Raw genomic sequence first — 22,123 nt, 5'->3', positions numbered from 1 at the left:
TCCACTAGACCACATTGCCCAAAGCCCCATCCAACCTGGCCTTGAACACTTCCAGGGATGGGGCATCCACAGCTTCTCTGGGCAACCTGTTCCAGTGCCTCACCACTCTCACAGTAAAGAATTTCTTCCTAACATCTAATCTAAACTGACCCTCCTTCAGCTTAAACCCATTACCCCTTGTCCTGTCACGACACTCCCTGATAAACAGTCCCTCACCAGCTTTCCTGTAGGCCCCTTCAGGTACTGGAAGGCTGCTATAAGATCTCCCTGGAGCCTTCTTTTCTCCAGGCTGAACAAGCCCAACTCTCTCAGCCTGTCCTCACAGGAGAGGTGCTCCAGCCCTCTGATCAGCTTCCTGGCCCTCCTCTGGACTCGCTCCAACAGCTCCATGTGTCTCCTGTACTGGGGTCCCCACAGCTGGACGCAGTACTCCAGGTGGGGTCTCACCAGAGCAGAGTAGAGGGGCAGGGTCACCTCCCTCACCTGCTGGTCACAATAATCATCTGAGACTGCCTGAGAAACTAAAGAGAAAAGCGTTATCATCTCTAGCAGCAGCTTTCCTGGCCTGGGTGACTTCAGAGTGCCACTGAATGCCTGTCAAAAACGTGGGAAGTTCAGTGTCTCTCAACAGCAGTGAAACTTCAGTGATGCTTTAAATCTGGCCACTGCTGCCAACTGCCAAGACACCTGAGCCTCTTGCACGTTTCCTAGTACCACGGTACTATGGTCCATGGCACATTTGGTTACAGCATCAACCACACTGAGAAGCACAAGAACCACAATGTTTTCTTCAGCATGCAGACTTGGTGCAGGATCGCTGGCAGCGCTGAGGGGTTGAGCTTTGGCAGGAATCACTAGGAGTAGGAAATGGCTGTACCCAACCAGGACAGAAGTGGAAATCTCCTTGCAGAAAGGTCTTTGTTGACTCCAATGGGGTCTTCCTGTCCAGCTTCTGTGCTGGTGAGCTCTTGGATGGGAAGGAACCAAACAGCAACTTCCCTACAAATGTCTTGAGCTTCTGGCTCCCGGTTTGACCTCCGATTCTTCCAGAAGGTTAATTTGCAGCCTGGCTATGTTATTTGTTTACTCTTGTGAAACAAAAAGACTTGCATTGAGAGAATTTCTATAGATAAAGTCATCCAGGCCACAAAAATGTCCTGTTTGCTGGGACAGCCCTGTTACAAACAGAAAGTGTTTAAACGTCAATGACTTTAAGATGAATATTCCTTAGTTGAGGAATATGCTCTTCTCTCAAAAATTTTAAAAGGTTACCACCTTTTATAAGGAAACACCACAATCCCCAGGAACTCATGCTTAAGAGTTCTGTGAATTCCACAGATCAGCAGATGGAAGCTCTGTTTCGAGCAGGAGGACAAGTGAGAAGAACAGAAGAGCAGCTTTGCCTTTTGTGTCCTGGGTACAAAACAACGTTTGTGCACGTCATGCCGTTGGCCAAACGATCTCCACATGACAGCCCACGCAGTTCCTTTGTTTTGGGACAAACTGCATGAAGGAGAACTGAGGAGTGCTGTGATACTTCCATCCTGAGAGGCACTGAAAACTCAAAAGCCTTGAGAAACCTATGCTACGTTGGTCAGACCAGAGGACCTCCAGTGCTCCCCATCAGCCCATATCGTTCTGTGGCAGCATCTCGATACAGCCTGCTGTCTGTACAGCTAGTAATTCATTCTATACTTGTACAAATAGTTAACTGTGGCTAGTGAATACTAGAATACAGTACATTTCCTAAAACGTCAGGCTTCACAGGGCCCCAGGGATCCACAGTAAATGAGGGCAAGGCAAGGGGAGAAAGTGCAAGAGATCCAGCGCCAGCACCTGAGGGGCTGCCCAAAGAGCTCCCTCGGAGCCTTTGCTTGGCTTCCTTTGGAGCAACCCTTGCCTTTCCCTTATCAGTTGCCTATATAGTTAAGTATTGCAATTAATTACCAGCTTCTCAAGTTCAGAAACTATTTTACCTTACTCAAATAGTTTATTTAAAAATATATATATAATATTCTCCAATTCAGAAAAGGATAGAACTTCCCACAATGTAACATTTTTTTTTATATATATATATAAAATATTTATGCATTCAGTGAATGGAAACAGTTTTACTGTATACATTTTTAATGTTGTACTCTATGCAAATCTGCATTACCTAAAAATATACCGTACTTCTGTAAATCAAAACAAGCAGGGAAAAAACACTGTTGCTGTGCGCCGGGTTATAATACCTAACAGAAGTTAGATGAAAGTTTTAGGTTTGAATTTAAGAACTCACAAACACCATTTTACTTTGCGAGTGCGTAAATAGAAGACTGAATACATTCTGGCTCTGTTAAGCTGAACTGTAATGTACAAAATGTAAATATATTTATTCATTTTCAGTATTTCAGTGTTTCCAAGTCCACCTTTCATGATAGTGTTAAATAAATCATGGTCCTATCCTTCCAAACATTTCAACACTCTTTAAAAAACAAAAACAAACAAAATTTTAAAGTGAAATGTCCTCCTTCATTGAAGTGTTAGATCATATTTTAAATTACTGCACTCCCACACAATATTTTATATATATATATTTTAAATATATATATTTATATATATAAAGAGACCAAATAGGAGACTACATTTTTTACTGTCAATATGTTTAACATCGCATACTGTAGTTGTATAAAACATGCATTTTCTGGGATAATGAACACATCATGAATGAGCCCACATAAATTATATTTTTTGTACAACTCCAAGTTAAAAAAAAGTCAGATTAAGTGCCTCTGAGGCCCTTTCTTCCCAGCTATCAGTTCTCAAAACACACTACTGAAATATTTATCTATGCCTACAGCTATGTGCTAGAGAACCAGATTTAAAATTTTAAAATACATCTACAGTATGTTTTAGTTTTCTTAAAGTTTGTGACAGTCCTCAGATATTGTGTTGTGAAATGTAAAAATAGTCACAGATTCTTTTTTTTTTCCCAGAAATAAAAAACACATCTACAAGAGTATGCAAAAACAAGGCAAAATGAAGTTTCAGAGCACTTAATGAGGGTTAATATAAGTCAATAACTAATATTGAGGTTTGCAAAAAGGGCTGGATGAGCAGTTACACGTACAAGCAAATGGTAATTCCAATGGTATCAGACATTGTTTCTGTAACCAACACTTCTCCACCCTTAAAACCAGTCGATATACATTCAAAATAGGCTGACATTGATATACTTACTAGGTGTAAAAATAGTGCACTATTTTTTCTGCCACAAAGCAAAATTGCATCCTAAGAGCTGGTAAACCTTCTTTTTTCCTTAAATAGAGAGAATGGGCAAAAAACTTGAAAAAAAAATTAAATTAAGGCAATTAGACAGGTAAAACAGGACTGCCCATGATGACATAGCTGAAACTATGTATATACTTCAAACTTATACTAGCTGCTGAACACTGACATGCAGCTTTTGATAGACATGTATGAATGATATAAACTTCAACATTATGGCTTTATACAAGTGCATAGTTGCAACTGCAATAAGTAACGGTATCTGATTAATAAGCATAAAAAAATAAAGTGGAAAGATTTTTAAAACCCTCTTGCAGTATTACAGTACAATATATATACACAGTATAATGGTCACTTCTTACAGATGCAGTCTATATCACTATGGTTGTTCTTCCTCCTGTTCTTCTCGCAGACATGCTGGTGGCATCTTTACAAAAGCTGGAAAGTCAGTTTCTTCCATTTTAATAGTCATTCCTCTCGATCCTTTTATGAAATGTAGTGTATGTGTCTTGCCAAGAAAGCTTTTGTGGAACAGAGTTTAAAAGGTTACCTAACATATCCTTTTATTATTTACCAGCCATTCCTCATTTGATCAGTCACTCAGGAGAATACAAGAAATACCCTCAGAGATTAGTAATTTATATTGCAACAAAAATGTAAACCTCTGATATATATAGCACAATCTCTCAGGAAAATATAGATTTTTTTAATATATTTTGGGATATGTTTCAGTCTTGCTGTAACGGGAAGAAAATGATCACCTTGAATTGAGTCTGCATTCACGGAAAGCAGTTAGCTGAAAAAGAAGAGGGGAGTTTGGTCAGTAAATGCAATGAATGTAAATCTGACAAAAATAGACTTCCTCAGTCTTCATTTAAGATGGTCTCATCAGCAAACTTGGGAGAAATGTCATTCCTCTGCATCCAACAGCATCGTTACTTAAGTATAGTACATCCTTATGCGTTGCAGTCCCAAATCAATTCAACCCCCTTGGAATATATGAGGGTAAAGTACAATACAATGTAATAGTCACTTCTGAAAGATTAGTAATTTGTACGCTTGTAATACATAAAGATGCAGTATATTTAATTAACGTAATGGTTGTTACTGTAAACATTAAGCCAGCTAAATTCTACAAGGGCTGGCAGCTCAGTTAACTGAGCCCACAGCTGAGGTACAGTGCTGCCGTCATCGCCCATTCTTTTCTAAGGCTGAGACACACCTTACACACTATTTAAAAGAATTCCTAGGAATTTAGGGGAGTTTTTTCCACGTGAACATAACATTGCATCAACATGTTGAATGATTAAACATTGAGAACTACAAAACTGTTATCGCTATTTCCACTACATTCACACTGCGTATTTAAGTAAGCCATGGGACAAATTAGATGAATAAAACGGCCGTATTTTTTCTAAAGCAGTCAAGGAAACCGTATCACGGAAGCTGCAAAGCCCATTTGTTTACGTAGTTTTCAAGTGCATGGTTAGGTATCCAAAAAGCACAGCACTGCAAAGGAAAGCCAAGTCAAATTCACTTCATAACACAGGTAGAAAAGCAAAATGCAGAACTCCAGTGATTTCATGTCTGCTAGCCATAGTCCAGTCAGTTTACGTTAAAAGCTTAAAAATGAAAAGTCTTTGCAAATACCAATTCTAGTTCGGCTAAACATCTAACTGCTACACTCTCACTTTCAGCCTTCAAAAATTACCCGCAGAGGTTAGCAGCATTAGCACTACAGATGAGCAACTACTCTGACAACAGTTTGTTTTTTTCCCCAGGCAGGCAGACATGAATTTTGAAAACAGGTCAAAAATTAGAAAAATAAAAACACTAACAAAGGCAACAACTTCGTTTTAATGTAAAAGACTCCTCTAACAATTTGACATCATGAACAGAATCTCATTTTTACTGTTTAAAATATCAAAATGAGATCTGGTGTTTTCTCTGCTTTGAGAAACAAAATCCAACATAGCATGCTGTATTCAAAGGCAAACAAATCCATTCCTCTCTATTTAGATTTACCCCTTATACTTCTTCAGAAATCAAAAACATCGTCATCATCATCATCACCATCAATATCATCAACATCATCAAATGACCAATCCCAGTCCTTAAATGCCAGATCAAGTAATCTGCAACAGGAGGGTTTGATGTTTAATGTGCGTCACGCTTCTATAAAAGACTTCAAAATTCCATTTGTTATCACTAAGCCTTTTATAAGTAACAGACTGCGTTAAGGTAGGTGGATTCCTTCTTTCATCTGTCATGGAATATGAAGATTCAGTTAGTGTTCATGTCAGCCAGGAATACTGTACTCATTGGAAATGTATCTCACAAATCATTCCATTGTATAGAACACTTACCATACTGATTTTTTTCCGCAAAATTTCAGCAGAAAAGACCAATGTGTACATTTGATAAAATTAGCTGCTCTTTTGCTGCTGTTCTTGTTGACTGAGGTGCAGTTTTATGTTCTCCTGATATCCCTTTCCAGACAATAACGCAAGGCTAACAATTTTTCCAGGAAAATAAAATAATTTTAATTCCTGAACAGAACATGAAATAAAATAGCATAATCTGAATTTCCAAACAAGTACAGCAGGATTTCACTATATCCCAAATACAGTGGGATTACACCATACAGCTATCCTGTAGCTCATTATTTAAAGCCAAGCAATGCCACAAATGAGGATGCATTAACTTGTTCTCTAGGCATTGCTGCCTGAGCTCCTTCTATGGTCACTATAGAACAAAGAAAGCAAGCGAGGCAAACCTTGTCAGCAAATGAGTCATTTTACCTATTTTAGGCAATTATTTTGGGACAGGATGAATCATTGTCTAGAAGCATTTATCTCTTTCTGTTGTTATCAAAGGATCTTAGACAAATATCGTAAGCACTGACTTCTCAATTGCTATAGCTGCGAGAAGTGAAACCCAGTCTAATCATCTCTCCAGTGAGCTCAATGGATTTAAAATCAGGATTGTATGCCAACCATAGGAGGCAGAGATAGAAACCTTACCCTAATCAGTGTGTTTTAACTAAAACATGCTACAGCATTTAATAATCACATGCTTTAAACAAAATGGGTTTCAGGGTTTTTTGGGGATTTCATTTTTTACACTTTTAAATGTGAGATACCCTGAAAAGGCTCAATATTCCTTTATTATATGAACTATGGCACTGTAATTTTTAAAATACTTAAAGAATTTATTATGTATTAAAGTATCTCAAAGTTGATTTTTTTCAATTTGGAATTATCCTTTTGGCACAATCCAACTGAATGGATAAGCAGAAGTCATAGAATCATAGAATGGTTGAGTTGGAAGGGACCTTAAAGATCATCTAGTTCCAACCCCCCTGCCATGGGCAGGGACACCCTCCACTAGACCAGGTTGCCCAAAGCCCCATCCAACCTGGCCTTGAACACTTCCAGGGATGGGGCATCCACAGCTTCTCCAGTGTCTCACCACCCTCACAGCAAAGAATTTCTTTCTTATATCTAATCTAAATCGACCCTCCTTCAGTTTAAACCCATTCCCCCTTGTCCTGTCACTACACTCCCTGATAAACAGTCCCTCACCATCTTTCCTGTAGGCCCCTTCAGGTACTGGAAGGCCACAATTAAATCTCCCCGGAGTCTTCTTTTCTCCAGGCTGAACAATCCCAGCTCTCTCAGCCTGTCCTCATAGGAGAGGTGCTCCAGCCCTCTGATCAGCTTCGTGGCCCTCCTCTGGACTTGCTCCAACAGCTCCATGTCTCTCTTGTACTGGGGAGCCCAAAGCTTGACTGCAGGTGGGGTCTCATGAGAGTGAAACAGAGGAGCAGAATCTCCTCCCTCAACCTGTTGGTCATAATTCTTTTGATGCAGCCCAGGAAATTGTACTGTCTCTATGAAAAACTGGTTTGCCCTTTCTTAAATTATCACAAAGAACAACAGCCATGAAAACCTTGGAGAAACAATCACTGTGTGAAATTCCTAGCAGGGACAGCATTTATAGGACCATGCAGGTTGGAAGGGACCTCAAGGAGGTCTCTAGCCCAACCTCCTGCTCAAAGCAGGGTTAGCTACAAGGCCAGCACAGGCTGCTCAAGACTTTGTCCTGCACGTCTTGAAAGCCTCCAGGGATGGAGCCTGGCCACCCTCACCTCACAAGCATGCACCAGCTGTCTGTGTTGGCTTTTCCTTCTATCCAGTTGGAATATGTCTCTTGGTTCAACTGAGGCCCTCATCTCTCACCCTCCCATCAGGCAGCACTGAAGAGCCTGGCTCCATCTCCTTGATACGCTCTCCAAAGGCAGGGGCAGGCTGCTGTTGCACCCCTCTGGAGATGTCCTTCATCCAGGTTGAACAAGCCCAGCTGCTCTGACCATTCCAGTGGCTTCTCCAAGACTTTCCCCAGTTTGTCGATGTCTGGTTTGAATTTGTGGGCCTGAGCGTGGAGGCAGTATCTCACTGCAGACTGAGGAGTAAACAGAGGGGGATAATCTCTTGCCTCCATCGCCTGGCTGCGCTCCTCTTGGTGTGGTCCCAGAGCCTGCCTTGCTGCCAGGGCCCACTGCTGGCTCATCTCCAGCTTGTCCCCAGCCACTCAGTCCCCAGATTGACCTGGCATCCACATCTTCATTCTTAATAAAGTTCGTAACAGAAAATTAATTATTCCGTTCGGTAAGCCCTCACACAAAAGCCTCATAGAAGCACCAGATATAAATTGGCCATAGCAATTACAGTAATTTATAAGTATGTGGTTTCTAATTAAAAGTGTTTAAATCCATAGAAATTTCCACTGGTTTGACAGACCCGCATTAGTAAGGTGATAGGTGACATGACCTCACAGAACTACGCTTTTCCATCTGTTCGGTACATTTGCAAAGCTAACTTGGAAAGTTTAACTGCAGAAATAAAATGCTTTACACACAAAAATATTCATCATCCTCCTTTTCCCACCATTACAAAATATACAGATAGAAACATATACAGCCAGAAGAAAAACATTCAGGACTGATTCGTAGTGGAGGAGGACCACAACTAAAAAGAATAGTAACAGTAAATACTGTGTTACAGAAGCGTTTTGTAGAAAAGATCATGAAGATTCAAAGAAGGGTGTTAGAAGGAGAAAAATTATTTCAGAACACCTAAGAATAGCTGTGGGAAAAGAATCAGAATTTATAATATACCCTTTATATGTCAACAGTAAGAAACAGAATGACACTACTGAATAGTAAACACTATGCAGAAGAAAAGCATTCTACTTGTCCCCCAAGTTGCCATGAATGTTTCCTTGATTCATGCTTCAATCAAAATTTTGGTTAGTTTTGCACAAAGAAACTCTTCCAATAATTGGTCCCTAAAAAGCAGTGATTAAAAAAAACCCCTTTTTACCTTCATGGTTATTTAAAAAAAAAAAAAGATCTAATCATTTAAAATTCAAATCATGAGGCCTGACTTTCTTTTAAATATGTAAAATCACCAAAATTAGTGAAGGGAAGTGCAATTAATTTAAGTCCTTTCACTATGCATTTCCGCACATTAAAATACCTATATTTTTTTAAGATCTAACTCCTCGTAGCAGAAGGCCATTTGGAGATAACAGCAGCGTCACAGTAAGAGCACGGTTACACTGCATTCCCCACTGTAACTCAGGCAACTCACCCAACCCAGTTTTCAACCAGGCAGCTTAGGTATTGGTGGCAGTCTGGTCCCAGAAACAAGGAAAGCGAGACTCTACCCACTGCCAAATTATCTCGCTGGGGAAAAATGTTAAGCCTTTGCTGAACTGTCCAGTGCTGCTGGAATACTGCAACAAATAAAACAAGTCAGACCAAACTTTTCACAGGCTGTCAACAACTGGGGACCAATGTAACCAAGGATGAGCTCGTAGTCTAGGTGATGAAAAAAGCAACTGGAAAACCCCAGAAATTCTGTCCTGTGCAATCACATAAGCACTACCTGCAGAATGTTATCACTTCCACAATACAGAATAGGATTTTGCTCCTTAAAACTGATCCAGTACTAGATTACTGGTTTTTTGTATGGACTTTTTTTTTCCCAAATCAGAGGAACTTGATAAGACTATTCTTTTAGGAATCATGAGACAGGAGCGTGAGTCATTCTAGGCTGAATAAGGAGTTGAAACCAATTCTCCCACCCTTAGGTAAGTGCTCCAGCTACTTGACCAAACAGTGACCCCCGCCCCTCCCATCTTCCTGCTCTCTTTCAAAAAGCACAAGTGATGCTCAGACAGGTGCTTACCACTGCAGCAATGGGCTCCACGCTGTGGAACCCACACAGACAGGTGCAAAAGTGAGATTCATCTGAACTAGCTTTTCACTGCAGATGTCCAAGAGCATGCTGTATGCTCCTTTTCTACACTAGGAAGACATGACTCCCAAAAACATCAACTGTAAATGGAGTCAGACACAGATATACACATTTGGTCAGATGAAAGACTCATTAACATACAAATCTGCAATCAGGTGTCTAACCTTAGAGCAGGGCAGGAATTCAAACACATGCCTCAAAACCAAGCAATAAGAAAAAAAGACTAAGGCCTTCTAGATGGCTTTTTGAAGGTACCTAATTCTCTCCAAGGTTCATTAGAACCACAAACACCTAACTTCATTGCAAATTAGGTACATTAGTGGCCATCTTGAAAACTGTTAAACTTTTAAAATTTTTTTCTTTTTTTAAATATTCACACACCTCTCACTGACTCTGCCTAGTTAAACCCCATTTTCCCTACCCACTGCCAGTTCACAGGAACTATTAGGTTACAGACAATGCTACAAGTTCTGCCTATTACATGTAAGAGCAATAAGATACATTTTCAGTACGATAGGTTTAACTCACAGCTAATGTGAGGCCCTTTAAACAAAAGAACAAACATAGTGGCTCTTCTTATAACTTAACTGAGGTTTATAGAAGATGACATGCTAGATCACATGCAGTCAACAACATTTGTGGTCAATTATCCTTATCGCCATATAGGACATTAATTGCAGTCAAATGTTTAAAAGAATAAATTAAATAGCAGCCCTTGTGTCACCTTGGTTTGTTTGGAGGAAGCTGTCGACTTGGTCGTCTGATGGACTGGTTTGGCTGTACCTTCATGGAAGTTCTGGGAGAAGATCGAGCAAAGGGGTCTGGTGCTGGAGGCTTCTTGGGTATTTTTTTCACCAGTCGGCTCACCCATTTTTGCTGCTCTTCTGTAGAATTAGCTAACAGTAGTAGATTCTTTGCCGTTGAAATATCATAGTACACTGTAGTAAGAATTTTTAAAATAAAAATTAGTATTGTTACCATTCTAAACACGTCCCGACATCAAAAAAATTAGTTGTCAGATTACCATACTCTCACAGTTAACACAAAGTTAAATCACCAGAAAAACCAAAAGCAAAGTGAACCAGATTTTGCCAAACTTTAAGCTTCCCAGCTGCTGACAGTGCCTCCTTACATTTAGAGGTTAACAATTTAGTACTGTGGAAGATACACAGTCGCACAGAAAGGGCAAAGAGGTGTGCCTGAGACCAAGAAACTATGTAACCTGAGTCACAAGGAGTAAACTTACTGAATGTCATCTATTTCGTAACACACACTAGCACTATCGTTTCACACAGCAAGGCGGCACAACACCCAGTGCGAGCAGTCTTACAACTACCCCACTTTACTGCGTGAGGCTGACAGCTCCACAGTATGTACGTATATTGGCCACAGGCCGTTAACTCACAGCAGTGAGCAGATCCTCACGTAGATACCCTTACAAAGGTTCTGATGGCTACGTACTAATCAAGGACAAACCCACCTGTTTGTTTATGTTTAGTTGGTGTGAGACCATTACTAGAATCCTCTGATCTATTAGAACGCCTTGTGACTCCAGTGACTATATGCATATTCAAATACTCAAGATTTACCTTTGCAAGGTGCTATAATCTCTTCTTTTTTATCCATGTGATCTTTGTGACATTTGATATGGCAACGGCGACATTCTAGAGCAGGAGGAGGTTTAAACATATGCCACAGTGGCTTCATACAAGCTTCGCAATTGGTTGGGAAGTGATAAAGAGTAGGTATAAACTCATGTCCTTTGTGACAAATGTAATTTGACTTCTCTCCCATGGGCTCCACAGGAAATTCCTGTTCCTTTTTGCTTTCTCCTTCATTAGCATATAGAATCTAGAATCAAAGCAAAATAATCTCAGTACTCCTAGATGAAAAATGTAAATTCAGAGAAATTATCTAAGTAGAAAGACTGCAGAATTAGACTGGAATCCATTTTTTTCAAGAATGTTTCAGTAAATATTTCATTAGACAAAGTTATGGAAACATTTTTGACAATGTGTGAAATACCATGCTTGTTACACTAGAAACATTAATTTATTACTGAATACCTGGAATATCCTAGGAATTTCCTTGGAATCTGCTCTGTACACATCAGTCTGAGTGACTGGTCGGACATGGAAGAGTTTGCTATAGGAAATTATTTCAATAAGAAGAAAAATTAATATTGCCAAAATGATAAATTTGAATTGACAGATTAAGTTAGGATACAAAATAAGAGTTAGTGCCGTTAAAGATTTGTCAGTACAGATTTCTAATCGCTTGATTAAAGTCCAATCTTTCAATCCTGCACATGAACTTCCAAATACCGTAAATAAAAAGAAGTCACAAGTATCCAGCTACAATTGTGAAAAAAAATCACAGCACCGAAAAACCAGTATCGCGACTTTAATTATTGCCAGTAGCTGTTGAACACAATCCTCTCCCCACGCTCCAATCTCTGAATATCCACATTCTGCATTTAATTAACTATACAACCCACCTGTAAGGACATATTGCAAGTGAAAATGTACAAACACTGAAAATTACAGCCTCTCTGCTACAGTTTTCTTAACGTTTTTTGCTACAACGTGTAAGTGGGGTAGGTCTAGCTGAGCTAGTGGCTGCAGTTCAGACATCAGAGCTCAACGGAGCTCCTTGGATCAGACTGAGCATCACGCTTCTGCTGCACCGCTGCTTACAGCAAGCGCCATTCTTCATCCCAACAGATACCTAAGGTCCCAGCTTGGCAGTTCATATTACAAAAGTAAGCCCCATTTGATGCTGTGCTCCCAGACTGGACCTCAAAAGGCCTTTTGTCAAAGTCCTTCTGTCAAAGTTCACCTACAAATCAGAAGGAATCTCACAAGATAATACTTACTCTATATCTAATACCATATAGGGATTAGATTGTTCTTTATCTTGTTCACTGTCATAGAACAGGATCTTCTTACTGCTTACAATTACATACTGTTAGGAAGCAGAAAAGGATAACATATATATTTTAATCCAGCTCATCAGTGATGTCAAACATATCACAACAATTACCACAGATGCCACAGCAATATTTTTCTACAATTTTATTAAATGGTAGCTAAATGGACAACAATAGTACTGTATGCTGAGTCCATGATTTGCCAATAAATTCATTGCACAACAAACAAAATTCTGATTACCTGATAAATCAATTTATGTTATCAGATTATTTGATATCTAAACAGATTTAAGTATCTATGAAGAGATAAAAATGAAAGTCTGGAAGAAAGTAAGAAAACAGTTTTTATTTTCTATTTTATTGATTCAATTTTCACTTGGACTGGTAGTGAGAGTAATTGTCATCTCATGATGCCTATTTTACACAGGCAGTTCACAACTAAGAGGGATCATACTCACAAAGATCCTTGTTATATCTACCAGCTTTGCTAGCAAAATTCATTAAAAAAGTTAGTTACCTAGAAGACTTCCTATTTCCAGAATTTTGCTCAGAATGAACAGTTTGACTGAGCAGTAAGTGAACTGGTATGAAAATGTGTATGTTACTCTTTGGGCAAAGACCCATCAAAGAGGTTATTGAAAAGCAGTAAACAAGTGAAGGCTGCACAACGCAGATGAGTAGTTGTTAGTTTTATCTCCTAAACAAAGGATTTGTCAAGGGCATCTGCTTCCAGACTCTGCTGAATTCCAGTGACGCAATACTGCTGGGAATGCTTATGGCCTAATGTACAAGCGTTTGAAGATCATGAATGGCTGTTCTCACCTCTGGCTGGGCAAAGAAGTGTCTCAACCTCCTACAATTTTCTTAACCTGCTCATCTCAGACATAGCTATACCAGCTAACATATTTTATACATTTAAGTAATGAGAGAACATGTATCAAAGAAAAATTAGTGTTGAAAACCTGCAGCAGGTTTAAAAGCCAGACTACACATGAAACAAGATCATAAATCTGGCTTTTCTTACCTTTTTAACCCATCCAAATTTTTTAGTGTTATTTCTAACAGGCAGTGATAGCCAGCCTTCCAATCTTGATTCTGAAAAAATAAAAAGATATATATTAAAGAACATAAATATTCAAAAAACATTATTTTTGAGACTACTGTGCATTTTAAATTTTAAATTCGAAGATCAGTAATGAAGCAACAGAGCAAACATGAGAACATGAGCTATTTAAAACTACAGGGTCTTGCAAAGTTTATCACACTACATGTTCAGGAATAAATTAAATCGTGTACTCCTGAATGCAGCCAATAACCAACAATGCAATCACAAAAAAGTAGTAGGCACAAGGAAGAAGGGGAAGAGCAAACTTGCAATTATAGCACACACATTCTCTTTAGTAATTTTCCAAGACTTAAAATGCTTATGTCTATCAACCTTTACCTTTGAAAACAGCGGCTGAAGATATTAGTACAGACAACACAACATCCAGTTCAAGACAAAAACAGGCGAACTACCACCACAAATAACCTATATCCTTTATACACCAGGTAGAATCTCAGAAGTTTAGTATTCTAATTCATATTACAAGGATCACACTTTCCTAGTACTTGGTAATACATAGTATCACATAGCCTTTGACCCTATATTTTATAGCTGCACTTAATACAAGCATTTCTTTCCCCTAGGTTTTATTAAGAGAAACTATTCAATTGCAATAATATTTTTCTAAGGAGTTTCCCACCCTAGCAGATAAGTGCTATTGCTGCTGAGGAACCTCCAAGTCAAAAATACTGAAGTCTTAAGTATTAACAAAGATGAAATCATGAAAGGCGCATAAACAGGCTCCAAAATTGCAAAAGCTATTTTCTTTCTCATCAGAGGGCATCCAGAGGCTCCTGTCCATGTTTAACATAGTGTAACAAAGTTATTAGATATTCACAGAATTCTCATTTTGCCTAGAGAGACTTGAAGCAAGGTTATTTATTCAGATATGCACTGTCTTCAAAATGCATTGCTCTACGAGCATTGCTGTTGATGACACATTTTAATGTACATACCAAGTACATACAGTAGTTCTATAATGTACATTTTGCCTCATACCTGCCACTTTAAATTGTTCCTTTCAACTACACCTGATACAAAGGGTAGCACGCACAATGCTGATGCAAAACATCCGTCCCCACAACCAGGAAGCATTTGTAGTTTGTTAATGGTGTGAGAAAAAAATTGTATTAATAGTTTTCCTATTTTTCTCTGTAAATTCTAATACTATCACATGAAATTGGACAAAATGAAGAGTTTCTGATTACACTTCTTCAATTCTGATGTCCATTCTATACTAACAGATCAAAGAAAGGACAGGATATTCCAAAATTTTCACAGTACGTGCTTATAAGCACTAGGATGGAAAAAAACCCAACAAAACATAACCATCATACCTCAAATCTGTTGTAATTATGCCAGCAAAAAGTCCTAGCTTATATATGGTTTTTACTTTAGAAAAAAATAAAATCCATGCAGATGCTACAACAGCAGCTAACAAGGAAAAAATTATGTATATACTTCGCAATTCTTTTATCAGAAGCCTCATAGAAAAAACAGAGAATGAGGACAATAGAGGAAATGCATTATTATTTACTCTAGTTTGATGAAGTAATGCCAATATCCCAAAAAAAGTTTTGCCTTCAGTGGAAAAGCATTCACACTTTAAAGGAACCTCGAGTAAAATACAGAAATTTGAATGTAATTAAAAACCCCACCTCTGACATCAACACTAAACAGAACTTTTTTTCAACGCAGCGTATGTGTAGTCATACAAAATGAATACAGAATTAGTAAAACAAAGCTCTGTTTTACCAGAGCCATATCATTTCATTATATGCTTTACGTACCTGGAAAAATGAATAAATTTTGCTTGCCTTACTATACAAGAATCAAATACAAGATTCAAATCAAGGCAAAAACAATGTAACACTCAGAAGTACTTCTATGAGCAAATAATGTAAATTAAGATGGTGAGGATTTAGATGTCTCCATACTTCACTTAAACACAAAGATTTGACTTTTTGGTATCCAGTATCTTAGGGTCGTACAGATAGCTGCAGATATTGGATAGAGGCTACATTGAAAACAAGGCCATAAGGCTCATTTATTCAATGTTTAAATAAAAATGGTAGGTTTATAAATGGCAGCAAGCATCCGCAAACATTTAGAGAAAACAGGCCAGTTATTTGTTCATGCAAACTTTTTCATGTCTTTGATGGCAATGTTTACTGCCACTGCAGCGTGTTTACTGCTAGATTTGGTTTTTGTTTTGTTTTTCAATAATATATTAATAGTGTTAGTTTTGAAATAGAGAAAAGGACACAGTAAGAACAAAATCAAACAGTTCTCGGGGATGTCACCTGTGCTATCAACTTCTGTAGGGCTGTGGGAACAAGACAAAGGTTCTTCCTCTGAGTCAGAATCAGAATCGAGAAGCATGCGAGAACTGGAAGGCTTAGTGGCAATACTGACAGAGGTAGAAGAGTGCTGGTAGGTAAAAGACATGGATTCCATAGTGTGGGATTGAGTGATATGGACTAAACATAAAGCATAAAGGAGGAAAAAGATAGAAGAGAAGTCAAAATAGAATCTCTAAGAAGAGAGTATTAGTTTTACATTTCATCACATAACACAGTAATTACAAAGGAACCACCACAATGAAGTGGAAAAAATATTTAGTTTTAATGAGGTATGACAGAATTTTTAAAAGAAATTTCTTTAAATAAATGTAAGATGAAGTATGATTACAGGCAGATTTAGTTAGCAGGTGGGTAGTGATCACTATCAAAGCATTGATAAGGTGGTAGAAACACATGAACATGAAAAGTCACAAAATCATCAGAGCGTTAATTTAATACTTCAGCTTCTATGGTGAAACACTAACATAAACCCAATTCATACTGAAATATTAATAAAACTAACATACCAGGGAATCCATCATCTGCCTCAGCATCCCCAGGTCCACTGCCTATACTACTGTTGTCCAGACCAATGTGCAATGACTGCAGCTGTGAACGAAGCTGTTCAATGTCACTGTCTTTGCTGTCCAGAGTCATCTGGAGTTCAATCCGTATCTGACTCTCCTCTGCTATTTGCTGTAGGGATAAATTACAAGATTTGCTATTAACACAATACTCAGTTACTCAGAGAAAATATAAGTAGAAAATTATGCAGACTTTCCAGCCAATCGAAATGTAAATACTGCGTATTTCTTTTGGTGATAGGAAATTCAGGAATAGAGGCTGTATACACTACCTTCAAGCCTCTACCCATTCAATGAGAATTACAGAAAATGCTATCCATGCTTGTATTTGCAAAGGGATCTTACTGCTTGCATTTCATTGATTTCCTTCTGATATTTGATCATCATTTGCGTTAACTTTTCTCGTTCAGACTTCAGTTCCATATGCAGTTTCCTATTTTCCTTCTCCTTCCGCCGTACATCAGTGTCAGCTCCACGTTTGACCGGACCCTTCCGATTCATGATCTCAGCCAATTTATTTACAGCCTTCCCACAGAAAAGAAAAAAAATGACAAAAACCACAGCAATAAATACACAGAGTTATATTGTGAAGAAATAAAGGCTTCTCTCCTGTCCACAACCAGAAACTTTTAATCTAACTGTAAACTAAGACCTCTGCAATCCAGTACTATAAAGTTGCTTTAATTCAATGTATTCAATGTCATTTCATTTTAAGCAAGCATTAGCTGTGAACGCTTCTACTCATTTAAATATTCCCTTCCATTTTCATTAGCTAGCCCCAAAATATATCTTTAGATTAAAATGCCACTTGTTCTAAAAAACAATCCAGATAAAATCAGAAATATACTGTTTTATGGAACTAATCAAGTAATATAAATCACTATAGGAAACAGCAAAATATGAATTCATCTGACTGAAATGAAAACTTTTGCTGGTGGACTGCATCTGGATTAGGAGCTCCTCTATGATAAATCATGAGGATGCAGTTTCACTAAACTGAAAGTCTACTTAGTAGAAACAAATAAAAAAAAAATCAATATAGTTTGTTTCAGGGGGAAAAAAGAAAAAAGCTTTAATGGTACATATAGGTTACCATGGGAAGTTTTATATTAAAAATTATTTGATTCACAAACACTATCTCTTCATTCATTTAGATACATTGGCTTACCTGGGTTTTCAGTGTTCTTTCATTCAACAACTGTTTCTCAAATTGTGCTTTAATATTTCCTACATTTGCTTCTTCTTCTTTTAGCTTTGTAATTTCTGTAGCAAGGTAATTAAAAAAAAATCTATGAAATCTCATTACTAAAGTAAATAGTACTATTAAAGAACAAAACTGTTCTTTCAAATTAAATTACATTTGGTTCAGAGAATACATACGTTCTTGTACTTCTTTCAGTTTATTGTTTAGTTCTTCTTTCTCATTAGCAAGATTAGCCACATCACTAGTTAATGTCCTATTTGCTTCTTCCAACTACAAAACAAAAAGTACATGTGATCATGTAACAAAACTGATTTGGCATACACAAGCATTAGAGGACAGAAGGAAATGCTTCAGAGTGAAACCAGGGTAAGAGGAGTAACTGTAAGAGCGGTATGGGCACAGAAGAAAGAAAGATCAGAGATATGCATGGAAGAGACATGGCAAGAGATTTGTTTTCAATTCATTCACAGAATATAAATACTTTTTAAATGTCAGATATACTTGTATATCACTTACCTCTAGGTATGCTAAGCAACAATGGATAACTCAAACTGCAAATAAAACTCAAGCTCACGTAAACCTCTACCAAAATTACAATTCGTATTACTCACAGAGGCTATGGTGGCATCCTTCTCAGTAAGTTCCTGTTTATGCCTAGCCATCATCTCTTTAATCTCCAGCTCTTTCATAATCTTCTCTTTTTCCAAATCAGAGTACTGTTCTTCAGCAATGGAACGTGCTAGTTGTTCTGAATCCGCTTTTGTCAAAGTAATCTCTAGCTGAGCAGCCAAGGAATCTCTGCAAATTATTGACATACATTATTATCTTAAAAACCGGCAGGTTACCGGGGGGGGTATGGGGGCAGAAAATAAAAGAAGAAAACAACAAAAAGGCATCCTAATCTTTTAGGTATTAGTAGTACAACCAGTAAAACCTACCTCTCATCCTGTAACTCTTGTATCTTTTGCTGCATTTCTTTACAAAGTTTGGTCTTTTCCTCACAATCTTCTTTAAGTTCTCGAACTTGTGTCTTGTACAGAGTCTAGAATTTCAAGTTGGAAAGAAAAGAACATGACTTGCAAATTCTAGCTTGAAGGCACACAAAAAATGATACAAGATGACATTGTATGCAATTCTTTAATTATTCAATTAGAGTATAATTGTGCAATGTCTTCTCTAAATTTAACCAGACGTCATCATTATTCACAAATATGTTTTGGTTGTTTTGCCTTTTTGTTCTTTTTTTTTTTTTAACTTGTATATCTGTGAATAGACAGATGTACGATATACATTTTATATGTTGGTAAACATACTGTAAAGAGACTCTCAATGTGAAAATCACTATTTGATAGTCAATCAGAAATATCAGAAGCAAGGAAAATCATTAATTTATTTTTTTCTACTATTTTAAATCTTTGTCTGATACAGGTAGGTATGTAGAATTTAGACTTTAACCATACAAATCCATGCAACCAACATAAAAAGCAAAAAGAAGTATAGGAGGAAGGGAAAAACAGATTAGAAAAGTATTTGAAATTCAAAGCTTAGTGAAATCAGTACAAATACAGTGTTCTAAAGGAAATGAAAGAAAAATTCTATTGCTCTGTAAACTCAAATGACTGAATACAGGTAAAGTGACAGTCAACAGCAAGTGGACTTACTGCAGGGATTTCAAGACAGCCTGTCTCGCTCTGGCCCACCCACAGCAGTCAACTGACCTTAATGCTCCCTTTCTCTCCTTCAGTGTGTGCAACTTTTTGATCTACTAAAACTTCAGACAGTGCTTCTCCTCACTGACCTGAAGACCACAGCAAAACCTTAAGTTTCCTTTAATTCTGAAACAAGCCTTTTGGCCTCTACCTGCCATGCAGCTGGCTGTGCACTGTTAATATAAATTAACCTCCATACGCTAGTGATGATTTTTAAGTACAATACCTATTTATTCCGTTGTACCTTACCACAATAAAGCAAAATGTTCCAACAGATCTCTACCAAGTTTGACTGTAATGCAAAAATTTTCTTCCAAGCCTTAAAATGCGTATGTTTTGTCACACCAAGTGATTCTGAGAATACAGCTCTTCTCTTCCATGCAGCATGGAAGAGATGCTGAAAGCAAAAGGCTTGAAACATGCAGAAAATTATTAACACTGTGGAAAAATGAGCTGCTTGATTCCTCCATCCCTCTGAACTGTGTTTGGGACTCCCTTCCAAAGCTGGGACATTTCTTAACATGAGTTCTTTCACACTGCTCAGTGATCAAGAACAAGAGGAATGACGTAACTGCAGACAAGACTGAAGACAGACACAAGAAAAAGAATTAGCTTTAGGTTAGAGATGTGAAACACCTGATGGCTGAGGAGGAAGAAGAAAAGCTAACACTGTACTTAGTAAACAGATCAGTATAAAAATAAAGCATCATAAAACATACCGAGAAATACTGTTCAGCTTCAAGTTGGTCTTGAAGCTCTTTCATTTGTCCATCTGCATCCTGACGTTCCCTAGAAAGGAATAACATACTTTAAAAGAGAAGACGCGGAGATATTCCAAACTAGTAAACAGAAAAGACAGCATTCACACTTTTAAGTTCTTCAGTCATTTCCTGACCAAAGGACAGTCGGCAATTAAACCTGAGACTTCCTCTGGGTCCAGCTTTCTTTTTCACTTGTGCAGCTGAGAATACTGCACTAATAAGTCAGTTTAATGCTGACTAGTTTAATGCACTAGTGTGCTGTTAACACACTAACTCCAACAGCATCACATAGTTTAACCAGCAAGAGACACTGATAAAGCAAACAGCCACGGACAGAATCTTATTTCCATACAAAATGTCACTGATCTGACAGACTGCTGTGGCTCTCTCATTTGTTAGAGCTCAGTCTGTGAAAACATGTCTGTATTCTTTGACATGCACAATTTCTTGAATTCATCTGTTATTAAAACAACTCAGAAAGTCAATTAGTCAGTCCCGTAACAAAGAAAAGTAACGCAGCAGAAAAGATTTCTGCCAGTGTTTCACATCACAGCAACCGTCACATGCAGCCGCCCTCTACATAACCACATCTTGCTGACAGAAAAGATAAAGCACAAGACGACAAACCACAGAAGTCATAAAGGAGCTAAGAATGGCATTCATCTCATACGTGTGCTAAACTTGTCTTTTCATTCACAAGAATGTTCTTCCTGTTTAAAAAATACTATTTATTTCTTTGTTCATTCATTCATTCTCGGGTGCAAATATTACTTGTAAGGTCTTGAAGAACTGCTGGGATTTAACACAACCCCTATTTGAAGGTCCAACAGATGTGTTTAAACATCTTTAGTACTAGATATTTCCATTTCTCTGCTTCACAGCTCTGTATTAATATTCATTTCCAACTCTAATATCCCCTTCTGAACTAATAATGCTAGTAACTTTCCTCTTCACTGAAGTCCTACATCATTTTAAAAAAAAAAAAAAAAGAACCTAGACTTTCTATTAAATAAGTGTTTCTCTGAAGTCCTCGTGCTCTTGTGTTTAAGCTGGGTATTTTTAAGATTTTCAGGCTAAGAAATATCTTTTACTACAAATCTATATATTGCTGAACCTCTACAACAAATCTCAACTAGAGTCACTGTAAATTATTTTAAATCACAATTAAGTTTTGCACTGTAGAACAGCATATTCTGTGAAGCAAATTTTTAAAACTAAGATTGCTCTCAGCTTTTGCCCCAAACCAATTACAAATCAGTAACATTGCTAAAAAATATAGAGCAACTCTGCGTACTTGCGGAGTTCATTATTTTGTTTTTCCAGACTTAATTTGATTTCCTGAAGATGGTTATTCTCCTGTTTTAACTGCTTCTCTGACATTTTCAAGGTGTTAACCTGCTGCGTTTGCATCTTGAGGTCATTTTGAGTGAGACAGCGCTTTTGTGTTTCTTGCTCTATTTTCAATGTCAGGTTTTTTACCTGAAAAATAAACAGAAACCTGTCAATTTTACAGACCTACCCAGGAAAGTAACAGTTAAACAGTGTCTCTTACTGACTTCCTCTACATTTTTGTACAACATGCACACACCTTTTGATAAGTCAAAGCCATTTCCTGAATAAAGACATTAGCACACAATAAATAAGCTAGTTTTTTCCATGTCAATCTCACAGCATTTTACATTCCAGAAGAAAAGCTTTTTAAGATCAGTAATGCTGAAATATTTCAGAAAAATGAAACCACACTCCATAAAGTAGACTTTTTTAAAGCTCCAAATACAGAGAAGAAATAAGTTGCCTTTTCATTCGCAAACATTCCTAAAAATAGCTATAAGAGGAAAAATATTAGGACATTGAAAATCAGGTTCCTCTCAAGACTCCTTCTGTCAGTGTTCCTTA

General features: G+C 37.7%; 1 protein-coding gene across 2 annotated transcripts in view; it reads right to left on the bottom strand.

Moving 5' to 3' along the window:
• Positions 1 to 2,334: 2,334 nt before the first annotated feature.
• ROCK2 (Rho associated coiled-coil containing protein kinase 2) overlaps positions 2,335 to 22,123 on the bottom strand; it is a 104,002-nt gene continuing 84,213 nt past the window's right edge. The window contains exons 19-32 of one of the 2 annotated variants that reach the window (XM_075750619.1): positions 21,522 to 21,706; positions 20,186 to 20,255; positions 18,696 to 18,799; positions 18,369 to 18,555; positions 17,934 to 18,027; positions 17,722 to 17,816; positions 16,899 to 17,078; positions 16,497 to 16,665; positions 13,547 to 13,617; positions 12,469 to 12,557; positions 11,660 to 11,738; positions 11,183 to 11,444; positions 10,318 to 10,531; positions 2,335 to 4,066 (exon numbers count right to left, since the gene is read on the bottom strand). In XM_075750619.1, coding sequence (XP_075606734.1) covers positions 4,063 to 4,066; positions 10,318 to 10,531; positions 11,183 to 11,444; positions 11,660 to 11,738; positions 12,469 to 12,557; positions 13,547 to 13,617; positions 16,497 to 16,665; positions 16,899 to 17,078; positions 17,722 to 17,816; positions 17,934 to 18,027; positions 18,369 to 18,555; positions 18,696 to 18,799; positions 20,186 to 20,255; positions 21,522 to 21,706 — 1,803 coding nt within the window. In that variant the 3' untranslated portion in view covers positions 2,335 to 4,062. The other variant, XM_075750620.1, reaches the window with a different exon arrangement.

This window comes from Balearica regulorum, chromosome 3 (assembly GCF_011004875.1).
Source record: "Balearica regulorum gibbericeps isolate bBalReg1 chromosome 3, bBalReg1.pri, whole genome shotgun sequence".
NCBI classification, from domain to species: Eukaryota; Metazoa; Chordata; class Aves; order Gruiformes; family Gruidae; genus Balearica; species Balearica regulorum.
This window is presented reverse-complemented; position numbering and strand designations above follow the sequence as displayed.